Genomic DNA, 14,950 nt, shown 5'->3' with positions numbered 1-14,950 from the left:
TCCAGTATACATGCTCCCTTCCTCCAATGACACCCCTTGTTGCCACAGTCGAGCACCAACTGGATCCCTAACACACATACAGGTATCCTTAAAACAGCTTACTGGGGCTATGTACACTCAGGCACAGGTTTACACAAACCACAGGCCTAAAAAAAAAAAAAAAAAAAAAACAAAACTGATTGATCCAGTAGAGCTGACCTGGATCGTACCCACCCACCCCAAATCCCCGCCTCAACTCCTCACTTACAACACCCCACCCTGTCTCCCCCCTGTGATCACCACCCTCCCGTGGGTGGGTTCAGTGTGGAGCTCAGCGGATGGTGTATCTGACATAGGGCACTTCCACGTCTTCGTCTGACAAGTCGTTACAGCATAGCTCAAACACCAGGGCTTTCACATGCTTGCCCAGCTTCTTTTTGGACACCTTAGTCACAATCTCCGTCATCCTACAGGACACACAAAAGGACCGTTATGTCAATGAATAAAGCGCTCGCTCAAACTTTATTTGCCACATGCTATGAAAAGCAGGCATGTGCATGTAAACAAAACACTCACGGCAGGTCCAGTCTCTCTTTGAGTTTGGCAGCAGGCATGAAGAAGGAATAGAGCATGGACACTCCCTGAGAAAGCATGGTGATCTCCAACTTATGCTCATTCTGTCAAAGAGGAGAAGAGAACAACAATAGAGTTTGGATAATTGTATGCCAGAAACAGCGTGGTGGCTGAGCGAAGAGAAGTGTTGATGAGAACGTACTTTGAAGTAGTCCAGGAACTGTCGGAGTGTCATCTCCTCCCCATTGGTCTGCAACCCTGTGACCTCAAAGCGATCCCACAACGACCAGTCGATTTCATAGTACTGAAATAGTGATAGTGTCAGTTGCAGAAAAGACAACACAGCAGACAGTTATTGCGGTCCCTTGCCTCAAATGCATTAAGAGCAGGGTCATTATTGAAAAACACAACTTTTCTCCTCAGCACACACTGATAGCATCAGTGTGAGAAGGTGAGTTGAACTCACTTGCACCCAGGTAGACAAAACTGTCTGCCTGATGCATCAGTATTAGCATGGCTGGATCATCATTGGAGCTCAAAACATCTAATGACTACATTTGGACTACATCCTTTCAGAGATGACACTTTACAGTATGTCGAGTATTAAACTGAATAATTTAGACATCTAAGCAGCTCGAAGCGAGTAGTGACAGACATGCAGCTGCCCACCTTGTGTTTGGGAGCAGCGATGGGCTCAGAGAAGGCAAAGAAAGGCAGGGCTAAGTTCATGAAACCGTTCTTGAATGACTCCAGCTTCTTGTGTCCTTGGACAATTTTGATGAGCTCCAGGCACACCAGGCCCACTACTGCGGCTGTGGTAGTGGCGATGGCAGGAATGATCTTGCCAGCAATCAGTTTGCTCTGGATTGGATGGTGACAAGTGCCAATGTAATGAAGAAAAAGAGAGAAGTTAAGTATTAGTTCAGGGAGTTAAACTTGCAACAAAAGACCACATTAGAAAAATAAATGGTAAAACACAATATTGAGTTTCTAATGACTAATGATTTGCCATTTTTGCTTAGACCGATAATACTCTGCTGGTGTGAAATTTGCAGTGTTGGCTCATCACAATGGCATATTCCCACACAACCAGACACTACGGTCACAACTAATTTCTTATTCTAAACATCAGCAGGGAAAGTTTTGAATTTCTGGAGAGGTCTGTAGCATGGCCATTAGGAATCAGAACTGAGATGGGTTATCATTTCACCCAAAGCCAATGTCAGGTTTTAAACGCGTGTCCCCACCTTGTGTCTGTCTGTGGGGGGAATGTCGTAGTTCTCTGCTCTCAGGTTGGATGCTGCTACAATGAAGTCCATGTGGAAGTTGGTGTCATCATCCTGTAACCACCATCACACAAACGGGACTACAATCAGCGCAGGTTGAAGTTGTACTGAACATAGTATAACATAGCTGAGATGATTCTAGACAAAATTAGATATAGGAGAAAAGATTGTGTACCTTCTCAAAGTCTATGGGGCAGAGTTTGAACTGGAAAGACTCAGACGAAGGCAACTGGACCTTCAGCTCCTCCAGTCTGGAGTCATCTATATACGAAGAGATAAGTTATACATGTGTCACACAGCACCCATAATGATCCCTGACGTCAATCTATAAGCTATTACCAACAAAATCATTCACATGAACACATTTCTTTACTTGAAGATTTTCAAAACTTAAAATATAACATTGAACGCTTTGTTGTACATGCATAGATTTGCCAGCCTTACCGACAGAGGAATTGCTATTCTGCAGGTCTTGATCAGAGACGTGGATTTTAACCCCTGAACGAGGTGTAAAGGGTGGCACCTTGACTTCCTGCAAGATCTTCACCACACCTGCACGGTCAGTGCTGCCTTGCAAACCGTATGTTTGGGCATACAAGTTGGCTGCCGCCATTACATAATCCATGTGCAGCTCCTACAAAAGAGAGCACTTCAGTCATTAGCTTGAGACTAGATAAACAAGTTCAGAGCAGATATTGGTCAAGTAGGTGTACATAATACAACATAATAAATCCGTACTTACATTGCTAGTGCTGAAATCTAAGGGGTGAGGACACCTCTTTGGGCCAGACCAGAAGGGGGCACCAGAGCTGGTGAGCTGAGAGCCAAAAAATAAATAAATTAATACCCAAGGACGACCAAAATGCAAAACCTTAAATAAAGCCAAGGTTGGTAAGGTACATTATTGTTCTATAGCAATCCAAACCTTTAAATGCATTTTGGTGTTATACCTAAATTTAATAGATGAGATAAAAGAGATGGGACATGCAACAAAAGGTCTCCAACCCAAGACCATACCTACTCATGTATCACATTTGCAGGATCTCAATTAAGTCCATCAACTAATTTGAAAGTAATAAGTAAAAAGGCACACAACCATCCATGACAGATCATTGGCCTATTGTAGGCCTCAGGTCCCGTTTATACCATGGAGTTGATCATTTTACAGAACTGTACACACACCACTGTACAATGTGTGCAGTTGGATAGATGTTAGGGGCAAATAAAATTTAAAAAAATAAATTAAAAAAAAGTCAGGATCAAGGAAATGTTCAAGTTCACATGAGAACAGGGGGAAACTCCAGACCAGACATCAAACATTATAAGATGACGGTGATAGAGGTCATGCAGTGAGCTCAGTATGTACCTGATCTGGGGGGAAGTTGTGGAGTAGCTGGCGGATGTTGTTGCTGTACTGGCACTGCCAGTGGTTGCGTGCCCAGGCTACACAGTCAGCCCAGCTGTGGGGGCAGTCTGTGACAATACTCTTGTAAACAGCCTCTAGCACCTCCACAGGCTGAGCTCCAGGAAGTTTCAGAGTACGCTCCATGAACTTTGGATCTCTGCAAGGACAATGATTATACCTCATGAGCATGGGGTCGTGTTTTTAAGGGTTAAATATAGTCTAAAATTTGACAGCTTTTAAAGACCACATCACCAAATCTAAAGGGTCAAAAGTCACTGTCTGTGAGCTCATTAATCAAAAGAACAGTTATGCCAACCTGAACAACTTTCCTGATGAAGAAAAATATCATATGTAGAGGTAACTACAGTAATGCAACATGGTAAACTTTGGAGAGACGGGGAAGGCAACTCACGTAAGGTACTGCATGGCATTCTCTGGTGGCTGTTTAAATAGTCCCTCAAACTCATCACGGGCCCACTGAACAGAGAATATTGAGAAAAGATCAATTATACGCTCCGTTCATAAACTCACAAGAAATGTATGTCTATCTCACTCTGATACAATTAGTTGTAAGTTTTATAGAGTCATCAACTAGGACTGGGCAATAGCATGACTCATTTCTCCGTTTAGACAATTCTCAAAGAAACTGTGGCATAGACTTTTCATATTTGAATGCATCATCAAATACATTTTACCAAAAGCTGTAATGGCATGACATTTTCAATAATTCCATGCACATTTTTTGCTCCAGTAAAAAACTAAGAACAAGATGGGTCAGAGTGTTGAGTGCAACGTGATTTAGACTTTGTAAATATACATTAAAAGAGAATGTGATCATGAATTTTGCAATTTGAAATTGCTCAGCGCTCTGCCTGCATTTCTTAATTGCAGTCAAGTGCATGTGTGCTCTTGCATACCTGAAGTGTGTGTTCAATAGCATTTGGGAAGTTCTTGAGGGTACAGATGGGGATGGACTTCTCAGGTGGGTCTTGGCTGGAGCTGTATGACTCTGTGAGGAAGGGGATTACAACCTGGACGTTGCCTTTAGTACCCAAAGTACCAGATTCCAGTAAGGGTTTACGGTAGTACACACACCTCCGATCCATGTACATACCTGACCAGCGGGCACAAACACAAGGCAGAGGGCACAGCTTTAATAAAAGTGGGCGATACATTTGGTTTTCTATAAACACTGTTAAAGAGTAGTATTCGTCTCTCTTACGTGCATCAACATTGTCCAGTGCATTGGCCACTCCATCAAGGCTTTCAAAGAAGTCATCGTCGTAGATCCTCTCTGTGTCGGGGCCCACCCTGTTCTGGTGTCCTGTGATCCTGATGGAGGGGTTCATCTGCTTCACTGCTGCAGCAGCTGTGTCACTCTTCATTTTCTGTTACCACATAAATACAAATTATATTATGTGCCCTTTGTCTTTCTGATCAAAAACTGGCTTGGCAATTTGCCCTGTGACTGTGTTGGACTTTGACACCTGACTCCTGCTGTCCACTGACAAAGCTGAGGCTGCTGCTTGACTGACACTGTAACGTCACTTAGGAACATCAATTTGAAGTGCTTAGGTTAATAACCACAGACTTATTTGAACAATGACGAGTGTTACCATGGCAAGGCTGAGACATTTTTTATCACTGGAGCCGGGAGCTACTGCACCTAATTACATGTCCTGTTTACTGACAGCCAAACATGCTGCACTGCTTCAAATGTATAGAGTGAAAAATGTTTCACGAGGTTGCTAGTGTTACTCCCCTCACACCATTATGTGCATCTGTTCCAACTAGCTTTTTACATGTTACATTTATCTGGATTTTCATTAAATTTAACAAAGTGAACCCACACTTTTTGAACTTTCAGTCTGGAGCACAGAACGTAAACACGCAGTAACAGCAATGTCAAATGTAATTGCCCGACGCCAGCAGATTCATTATTGTTATGAATTTGAAAATTCCAGCTATGTTAGAATGAATTAAGTTTACATAAATACCAATAGAAGCACTGTTTTTCCAGGAGCTTATCAATATTTTGGTAATGTTCAAAATATTACCTGCGCCAATTCAGTATCAGTTCTTAGTAATTCCCATTATAATCATGGCCTACAGCGCGCCTGTCACGGTTCCTCCAACCAATTTCTTTTGTAACATAATGTCACCCTTGAATTAACTGGGGAAAATAATTGCATAAAACAATAGGAGTGTTCCAATATCAACCTGTTCTTTGAAAGGTCGCTGAATTTCATTTATCACCACATGCAACAACTAATGAGCCATTATAACCCCAGGCGTTCTGTAGCCTTCATCTATAATGTTGTACCATGACATCATCCATCGGTTAGATTAAGTGCACTCAGGAGCTGTTACAATGAGCAGGAAATCTATATGCAGCGCTGCTCGGAAATATCAGTCAAATCAATAAACGGCAAACTAATATGTTCTACCTACTTCATATCTACCGACACAGGACAAAGCAAAGACGATACTGACCGTAACGTCCGAGGGTCTGAATAGGAACTGTCTGTTGAGGTTGGACTTCTCTATGGTGTCCATGTCTGTCACAATGACCTCGCCCTCCCCACCTGCCAGTCCAATCATGGCAAAGTTTTTCAACAGCTCACAGCCAATAGCACCGGCTCCGACCTGGAATGATAAAACCTCCAAGTAAGTATAGCCATGTATATAGGTTTTACTGTATAGTATCATACTATACTGACGGAGCCTGCCTGCTATATATAGATAAAGAGAGAGATACAGTGAGAGAGAGAGAGATAAACACATACACAATGTCACCAGACTCATCCTTAAAATCTCTCTTAGCAACAGGATACTAGAGGAGGCATTGGAAAGGTTTCCTTTGGACGACTCACCAGGAAGTAGCGCTGTTTGGCAAGCATATCCTGCAGCTTGGTGCCAAACACTGCAATCTGCCCATCGTATCTACAGTTCCTCTGGGGGGGGGGGGGAGAAGAGAAACAAGTTTAATGCTATGGATTGTCACCATCATGTGCTTCAGTATTACAAGTGTGTGTGATCTGCTCTGAACACATACAGGGGCACACTCTTCCTCTGTGAGCATGGTTCCTTCCTCTTCAACCAGGCACTCCAGGGCATCAAAGTACAGCCATTGCATTATGGGCATGAACTTTCCTGTACATGCCTAAAAGAACAGAGTCCATGCAATAAAACATGTGAAGAAGCATTTATAACTGATAAAAGATGATTGACTGGTTTTGAGCAAGTACATGTCCAAACATGCCTCATCACAGACGATGGTAACAACACTGCTCAAAAATATTGACAACCTATATCAAAATGTATAACAGTATACCAAAAGATGACTGAAACCATGATTTTAAACATCATACAGCTGATCATGTCCAAGTTCAAAATATTCTATTTGTCCTTCAAGGAACAAATCAGATACTATTGGACTGGATCCACTTTAATTTGCACACAGCATGCCACTGACCTTCATCACTTCCTGTGCAGCCAGACCTCCAATAAAGGCATTGACAGGGGCGAGGTCACCAGCAGCAACAGAGGACAACTTTTTGAGAAGTGCTTCATCCAACTGTTCCACTTTGGCTGAACCAGTCTGGGCAGAATTCACCTCTTTGGCCAGTGTCAGTAGCTCATCAGCATCAGCCTGAAATACACACAGCTCAGCGTTACAGCATGCTGCATGAAACTCATTCTACTGCTTGCCAGGCAGTGCTGCACAATTTTACATTTTTATTATTTCAATATTTTAGTTCTCATCCAACAGTAGAGGCTTAAAAAGTTATTTAATTTGGAATTTGTGGTATTTTCACCAATATGAGTGAGATTTACCTGGTTCCAAGGTGCAGGAAGGTGGTTGTGTTTCTTCTGGAAGGCATGGATAGCCTGGAAGCCCACATGCAGCTGACCTGGACGCTCAAACTTGGCAAAGTCTGTCAACATGAACTCTGGATCAGCCATGGAGGAAGAGAGAGATTTCTGCACAGGAAAGACATACAAGATAGTGAGATTGGATTCCATATCTAAAATGTTCACTGGTCAGAGCAACAGCGGATGATGTAGTGGCATTAGTATTGTGAGGAGTTAAGATTTTTTGCCGCTGATATTGACATTGATCAGCAAAACAAAAAAAACACAAGTCATATTAGAATAGCAGTGACTTACAAAACCAATCTTCTTGGGCATCTTGACCTGGGAAACGATTCCTCCTCTCACGTAATCTGTAAAGCCAGCTGTGTCACAGATGCTGAAGGTGTAGGGACCTGCACAGAGAAGAGGTTACGTCAGTTTGTAACAGTCATAACCAGACTACTAAAACTTGTCTTGTCCTAAATAGAAACAGGTCTTACCCAGAACTTTAATTTCCACTGGCTGGCAGCCATTGAGCTCCGTCATACCCTGAACCTCCGTGAAGGTGACATGATCTCCACTCTCAAAGCCATGACGAGCCTCATCCAGACATGTCACAACCCCTGGATTGTCCTGAATAAGCCAAAAGTGAGCAGATTTTTGTGCCAAAATAGAAGATGTCTTGAAGCTTGTCCTTATTTCTAAAAGCAGTATGTGGTTTGAAAAGCAGTCTGGGCCAGATGTAAGGACCAACCTTGGTGACAATGGAAATCATGGCACTCAGCGGCTGCTCTCCATTGGTGTCATACACAATCATCTCTTCACCAAAGTCACAGAAGAGTTGGCTATAAGACAGAACAATATGAATGTAAATTTCAGACACTGACTGACAGACGTGTATACACTTAAAGTGAACCATAAATGAACAAGAGGGTTCAGAGTCTTACCCAAACAGACCACGTGTGTCCGCAATGATGAGCTTGATTCCTTTGCTGTGGCAGAATTCTCCCACCTGCTGCTGCTCCTCCAGAGTGGAGTTAGTCAGAACTACAACCTGGGTAGCAAAAACAGAAAGATTTCAAACACCAACCTTTCTTTGCTTTATGAATGCTGAAATGAGTGGAGCACTAGCTTCAAGCCTTACCTGGAACTTGGTCATGTAGTCTTCGGTGAGTGTTCCAGTATAGGCGGTCACAGGAACATAGTTGTTAAGTTCAGCCAAACGAGGCTGACTAACCTCTGCTCTGTTCTTCCCCAGGTCCTCCTCCCGAAGGTAAAACTGACCACACAGAAAAACACAAGATGCCAAATTATAACTGGCAATACCAGTGGCTGAATGCCAAATATAGCATTAAAATGCAGTATAGAGACCCCTGTAATTTGAAAACAATGTTTGTGAGTTAAAACAACTTCTGCACATACTAAGGTTTTCAGATCTGGATTTTAGGTATTTCAATCTCCTGTTTTAATTTACTGACAAATATGGGCAACCTCTGTCGTGTCACCTCCTAATCTACACAATTGGTGTTTCAAAATAGCCAAATACACAATTAGTAATTAATTGGCTGTACTGACATTCAATTGAGCAGCCAGAGGGAGCTGGGTGTGACAGACAGGAGACAAGTCATTGTTCAGCTCAATATGAAACTGACACTGTCAGGCTTATCCAGCTAGAGTTGTTGGCTTAGTGTGGAAGAAAGGCCAAAGTACTCTGTATCACTGTTACAACCTCCTGATGACACTCTGTGACCCTCTAAGCTCAGTGAATACCTCCGTCTGAGGACTTCCTGTTTGAAGCCTTGCAATGGCGAGGTGCTGCTGATCAATTGTTAGGTGTCGTCTTGGTCTCATGATGTCAGAATGTGAACAGCACGATGAGGAGGACTGTTTAAATACCAATTCTAACTGAAGCAGGAAATGTATTGGTCGATTCATGGATCAAACCTGTTGTGAATTTTGCTGTTAAGCTTCTTATTAGAGAACAGCAACTTGTGCAAAAAGTACTGAAACACTGAACAGTTGGACATGTGCATTCAAAGGTTTAGAGAAGGTCACATTAAGTTCACCTGGAAAGGTTAGAATGCATTTTAGGTTCATCCTGAAATTTCACCTGAAAGCCAAATAGCCCTAACTTTTTGTGAGTAGTGTGTGTATGTATATATATATATATATGTGTGTGTGTGTGTGTGTGTGTGTGTGTGTGTATATATATATATATATATTTTAAAAAAAAGGGGGTGGCATGTCAAACAAGTGACACAAAAATAGGCCATTAAATTCAGCTAGAATGAGAGAGGACAGTGGCACAATTGCCAGGGACTGAAATAGAAATGTTTGAGAACACAAGGTTAAACTCTGGATGATCACAGATATAGCTTACATACAGCTCAAATTGCAAATATACACTTCCTCCAAGAACAAAAAAAAAAAAAAAAAAAAGGCTCTTTGCTGAGCCTTCCCGGCTTAACACTTGAGCAGTCTATTCACACATTTATCTGTCTGGCTTTAAATAGATACATCAGACTTCACTTCGTCTCAGGCTGATAGACCTAAACAATCTCACAACTATAATCATGCTCCAAAACATGCTTTAGCTCTACTCTGATTATGGGAGAGGCCTCCCACTGGTAAATCTGGGTCAGCCCATGGTTAGCAAGGGTGGGGGTGGCTGCAGTACTCTTTTTGGATGGCAACAATACAACACACCGAGTGACTCATAACAGATAGAGCCACAAAGCACTTTGAAATCAGAGTTAAAGACTATGGAACACCAGATGGATTTCCAATAAAAACAGTGTACTATTGGAAAAGAATAAGAAAAATGAATGAGAATATGCACTGATGCTTCTACACACCTGAGAGGAGAGGTCTCTCCATTCTGCATCTCCTTGGTCGTGCACAGTGACACTTCTAACTCCTCCCAGGATGACGTTCTTGGCAATCTCCACTCCAAGACCTCTCATACCAGAGATGAGGACATTAGAGTTCTGCATGCGCTTCATAGCATCATGGCCCAACACATAACTAGAGAAAGAGGGAAAAGTACTGTCAGCACAACTATGAATTGTTCAACAAATAGCCAAAGAGACGTGTTACTTTATGAGGACAAAAATCTGACAGATTACGGCTTACAGTTGTCTGGAGTACAGGCCTTCATCGATCTCAGCATCATTGCCATTCTTAGCCATGCCCTGTGGAGACAAAACAGGGGTTGCAATCAGTTTGTGACAAGTTTTACCAACAGTGAATAGTGTATGTGTTGATGCTTACGTTGGCAGGTGTGTGGGACAGATCAGTTCTGACAGAGTTAGAGGAGGAGCAGTGGGATCCCGTCTTCGTCTCTGTTCCTGACAAGCGACGCTTCTTGGACAGCGGCGAGCTGGACATCTGTGCAAGAACACACATCGTATTTAGACAGTCATATAAGGAAAAACAAGCTGCCCCGTTTATGTTCATTTATTTAAAGTATTAAAAATATATACATTTGACAGCCTTAAGAATTAAATGAATCAAGCAGACAGAGGTAACCCAGTTACCACATGCTTGTATTTCAGAAACTTCAAATTCAGATTCAAGTAGGTGAAAACGATACTCAATTCTCAATTTATTTGGTGCACATAGCTAAAACCGACAGAGCCTAATATAACAGCCATGCTATAAATCGCACATTCACGAAGGCTATAATAAAAATAAGTTTGTTACCGTTTTAGAGAGGTGTAGGTCATTAGGATGCTGTAGTTTGTGGAGCTGTTGCGTTGAGGAGTAGTGTTACACTGTCAGGGTGTTTCTATTATTCTCTCTACCTCATTTATATCAATGAGGGTAGGTTAAGTAACAGAAACATGTCTGTATAATGCAACACAGTTCAACAGCACCACAAAGCACATCCCCTAAAAAACAGTCAACAAATATTGAACATTATAAATTTGACAAAGGGAGGATTTATTGCAGGACTGTTGTATTAGACAAGATTGGCTTGAAGTAGGTGTACCTAATAAACTGGCAACTGGCTGTACAATTCAATGCAATGGTTCCATTACGATGCGCATCCAAGTTTAATGCTATCCAATCCACCTCATGTTGAAGAGAGGATTTCTAGTCTAGGGAGCAGCTGGGCTGGCTGAAGGCCAAACACAAATCTGCTAGAAAACGAACTGAGCCTGAGAAAAGACATGAATAGCAGCATTATCAGTTCTTTTCATGCGCAGTGACAACACTGGCTTGTTTATATACTTCTATTGTTTATTATACCGGTATTTAAGGACCGCCGACACCGTTTGAACAAAAAGAGCTGAATCATTAAAACTTCACTGCGGTAAAGTGACCAACATGTCCTGGTGGCTCGCAGGTGGGGACACACGGACCATACCATGTCGCTGGAACTGTCCTCGGCGTGAAGATATAAAAACGGCCTTTATTAGCAAAAAATGATCTTATTTTAAATAACACCCACATACATTGTGATCACGGAATTAAAAAAAAAAATGGACAGACCCAGTGACTACGGGAAGTGAAACAGGCTGCAGTATCTCAAAAACATTCCCACTGCACGGCCAACGCCACCTTCAATTTCCGCATCCAATGCAGCCAACTTACCTGCGCCCCCTAAGTCAAACTTAACCGTTTACTAACCTTCCTACAATTGTAAATGGTAAAAAAAATGTGTTGGGTCCAGTCACGCTACAACCAGCTAAAACAACATGGACATTTCTCTATGGCCTGGACGATCGCTGTTCGTCAAAAATTAAAATGAAGGCATCCGGCATGATACAGCAAAGCACCGGGCCCCGTGGTTAGTACTGTTACTGTAGTGGCGAATACAAAAGCTTGGGAAGATCCATTTCAAAGCCGTCAGCGTTAAAATGTAGATCAAATATCCGTTAACAACATCAAGAGGAAACCGATTGAGTAACTTTAAGTCGTGTGCCACTAATCAGTTAAGTGATTTGGCAAGTGGACAAAGTCGGAACATTAATAACTTAGAGGCGCAAGAAAACACCAGGCTGCCAGCCTATCCATTAGCAGCTCGGCCTAGGCCTGTATTACCCCCAGTGCGGAACACAACTTTACAAGCTAGCAGCTGTAGCTATGTTGCGACCTGCTCGCAAACGATAGCAGCGGGTTTATTTTGACAGCTAGCCCACACGGCTCCACTATAAAGACCGATTAATGTTTTAGCACCTAACGTGAGCCACAAAAACAACACACGAACTTTATCACTCAATATAAAAGACATTTCTGCGAATGAAAGACTAGCCATTACACTCGTGCTCCATTGATATCCCTTTTCTTACCAATAATCCTTCTCGGTCCCTTCCCAATGCGAACCCGCTCCTCTCCAGCAGTCTCTATATGTCAGTAATAACGATGGTTGTATATTCGACGATTTGTACAATGAAAAGAAAGGCGACGCGGGATTAGGATGGTCTGCACTATATTGTCGAGTCACTATGTCGTTGTGCTAAGAGTCTCTTCTGTGTAATTGCGTTGCTGGCTTTGCTGCTGCAGACGGGAACAAAACCAAAATGGCAGATGGGGAGAAAGGGGCGGAGGAGCTGTGACGCATGGGCTAAAATATTCACCAGGAAAGGGAGGCTGTGAGCATGCTGCTCAGAGAGCCGCTCGGCTCATTGGCTGCTGCGCCGAAGCCAACGCGCATTCATCCCGCCCCTGCTACCAGAAGATGCATGCCATGTATGTTACTGTACAATGAACTGCAGGACCTCCAGCGATCCGTGTGTTAAATCTCTTGCAATTCTTCTAAAAACGCGCCCTCTGCATGTTTGACACAAGTGCAAGAAAACGAAGCTCCATGTGCGGGCTATGTTGTAACATTTTCAAAGTAAGGACCCCGTCTACCGGCGCTCAATGAAGTCCACCAGTAACAGCATCTTTGTCTCTGTAACAAGCTAGCGTCTTGTTATGAAACTGGACTGTACGCACAAAACTTAAAACATGCCACGGCGCATTATCAAGAGGAAGTAAATCTTAGAGTACAACCGAATTGCATATATTCACACAGCAACGCCACTTTGTGTATTGTGGCTTGAAGATGATACTTTTGGTGAGTTCAGCAAAAACACGCCACTTAGTCAAGTCTGATGGTGCTGCAACGATAATTGAGACAGGTACAACAATTAGGCCAGCCGCGGTGATGCTGAGCGTCTGGGCCCTCAGTCACATTGAGGTTAGGGGTGAGCATTCCTTGCAGTGGAGGAGTATTGGGGGAGGGGGTGCCTGGCAAATGACAAAGGCCCAAGAAAAGAGTGGGCCGCATATTCTCGGGTACACATGTCGAGGGGATCCCCATTCTCATCTTCTCACTGCAAAATGATCAAAAACACCATTTTCCGCCAGCTGAAATGTACGGATATCATTCATGTCACGTTAACAGGCTTCCTAACTTGGAAGGCTAAGAGGAGACACTAGCCAGTGTTACATTACTGTAGTAACACAGATTGCCGTGCACCCGTATCGTTCACCAAAATACACCTATCGATATGAAATATCCCCAGTAGGTTCTAGCAAACGTTGCGTGATACAAGTTAGCTTAGTGTGTGCCCAAACATTGCGTCCATCTAATGTTTGTAGCCAACTTAGCTTTCAAGCTACCGTTAACGTTATTCACCACAGAACATTCATTAACTGAATTCTCGTGCTCGTAAAATGTGCAAATGTCCATTTAACGTCAACAGTTACGTGACAGTGGTTTGTTAGCCACTACTAGCCGAGGTGGACAGTTGAAATGGTTCAGATAGCCGACGGCAACTAACGTTAACGACTACCAATAACGCAGATCAAACGACTGCGTAGTTGTTAGCTTATGTGCAGCTAGCTTTCAAGCTATCTAGCCACCCAACGACTTTTTCCTACTTGTGTTAGCTAACTAGCTAACGTTAGCCAACTAGCTGGGGCTAACATTACCAAGACGAGAGCTTACACAAGTGTGCAGAACTTACCACATCCGATATTACTCGGCCTGATCTGTAGTATTAAAATCGGCTTGTATTTAAGCAAGAAACCTAACAAACAACGTGACAATTCAACACTGCCGCTGACTGCAAACTGAAAAGCGTGTCAGGGTGGCGGGCTCTGTGTGAGTTTTTCCGCTGGACGGCTGCCTGCCCGGCTGTTCCCAAACCGTTTCCCCTCACTCTATTTCAGTTGAAAGCAAAGCAAAGCAGCAACATGTGCACGTTACAGGCACAACCATCATCCCGGTCCGGAGGGTTCACCGGTACATGAATCTGATTGATTTATCATACGAACGTGTTATTATTCATATTTAATGTGCATCTACAACACTTAAAAGATATACTGTGTTGGATTCTGCATTAATATGTCGTTTGATTGTATAGTCACTGTTTAGAGTCGGGGATATTATTTTCAACCCTGCGCTTTCACAAGAATAGACTGATCCGAAGTTCACGCAGGGCCAGATGGGATTTGTAGGAATGACGTGATAATGTAATACCTCTGTGAGAAATCATTGGATTGAATCAGCACTACCACTAAAAAGCACAGATGTAATTACATTTTTATTTAAGAGAAACAGACGAAATTCCAGACAGATATATTTTTTTTCAACTTTTATTGAAAGACTTGCAAACAGAGCACAGTTTAGATAGGGACAGAATAGTGGATATCTAGACTTGTTCGGGAGAAAAGCACAGAACCTGGTATTACATAGATCCAAAAGCAGAATGAAATTCAGAAAAACTTTTTACATGATAAAAGGAGCAAATATAGCCAGCAGTACCAAATTAATGTGTTGACAAAACTGGAGCAAAATGAAAACAAGCTGTAGGGGCAAACATTTGGGAGAACTTTGAAAAGAGAAGAGGTGTGTGGG

The 14,950-nt window shown here is 42.7% G+C and overlaps 1 protein-coding gene and 1 non-coding gene across 3 annotated transcripts; both read right to left on the bottom strand.

Annotated features, from left to right (window-relative positions):
- Positions 1–241: 241 nt before the first annotated feature.
- Positions 242–14,241, bottom strand: uba1 (ubiquitin-like modifier activating enzyme 1). 2 transcript variants are annotated; one of them, XM_070839253.1, is made up of 26 exons: positions 14,058–14,241; positions 10,369–10,485; positions 10,231–10,289; positions 9,954–10,122; positions 8,243–8,377; positions 8,046–8,152; positions 7,853–7,943; positions 7,599–7,731; positions 7,414–7,511; positions 7,081–7,227; positions 6,719–6,895; positions 6,299–6,406; positions 6,117–6,197; positions 5,737–5,889; positions 4,466–4,631; positions 4,161–4,357; positions 3,656–3,720; positions 3,205–3,400; positions 2,581–2,655; positions 2,283–2,472; positions 2,014–2,099; positions 1,800–1,892; positions 1,222–1,413; positions 755–856; positions 556–656; positions 242–446 (listed from the first exon to the last, which is right to left on the bottom strand). In XM_070839253.1, exons 2-26 carry the CDS (start codon positions 10,483–10,485, stop codon positions 311–313), a joined length of 3,174 nt encoding a protein of 1,057 aa, XP_070695354.1. In that variant the 5' UTR covers positions 14,058–14,241; the 3' UTR covers positions 242–310. The 2 variants fall into 2 exon arrangements, with proteins under 2 accessions (XP_070695354.1, XP_070695353.1); XM_070839252.1 differs by lacking the exon at positions 14,058–14,241 and adding an exon at positions 12,393–12,624.
- LOC139210397 (small nucleolar RNA U6-53/MBII-28) lies at positions 967–1,086 on the bottom strand. The gene has a single exon (XR_011585255.1). It is a non-coding gene; the product is annotated as a small nucleolar RNA U6-53/MBII-28 (small nucleolar RNA).
- Positions 14,242–14,950: the final 709 nt, after the last annotated feature.

This window comes from Pempheris klunzingeri, chromosome 11 (assembly GCF_042242105.1).
Source record: "Pempheris klunzingeri isolate RE-2024b chromosome 11, fPemKlu1.hap1, whole genome shotgun sequence".
NCBI classification, from domain to species: domain Eukaryota; kingdom Metazoa; phylum Chordata; class Actinopteri; order Acropomatiformes; family Pempheridae; genus Pempheris; species Pempheris klunzingeri.
The sequence above is the reverse complement of the archived record's forward strand: the minus strand, read 5'-3'. Positions and strand labels throughout refer to the sequence as shown.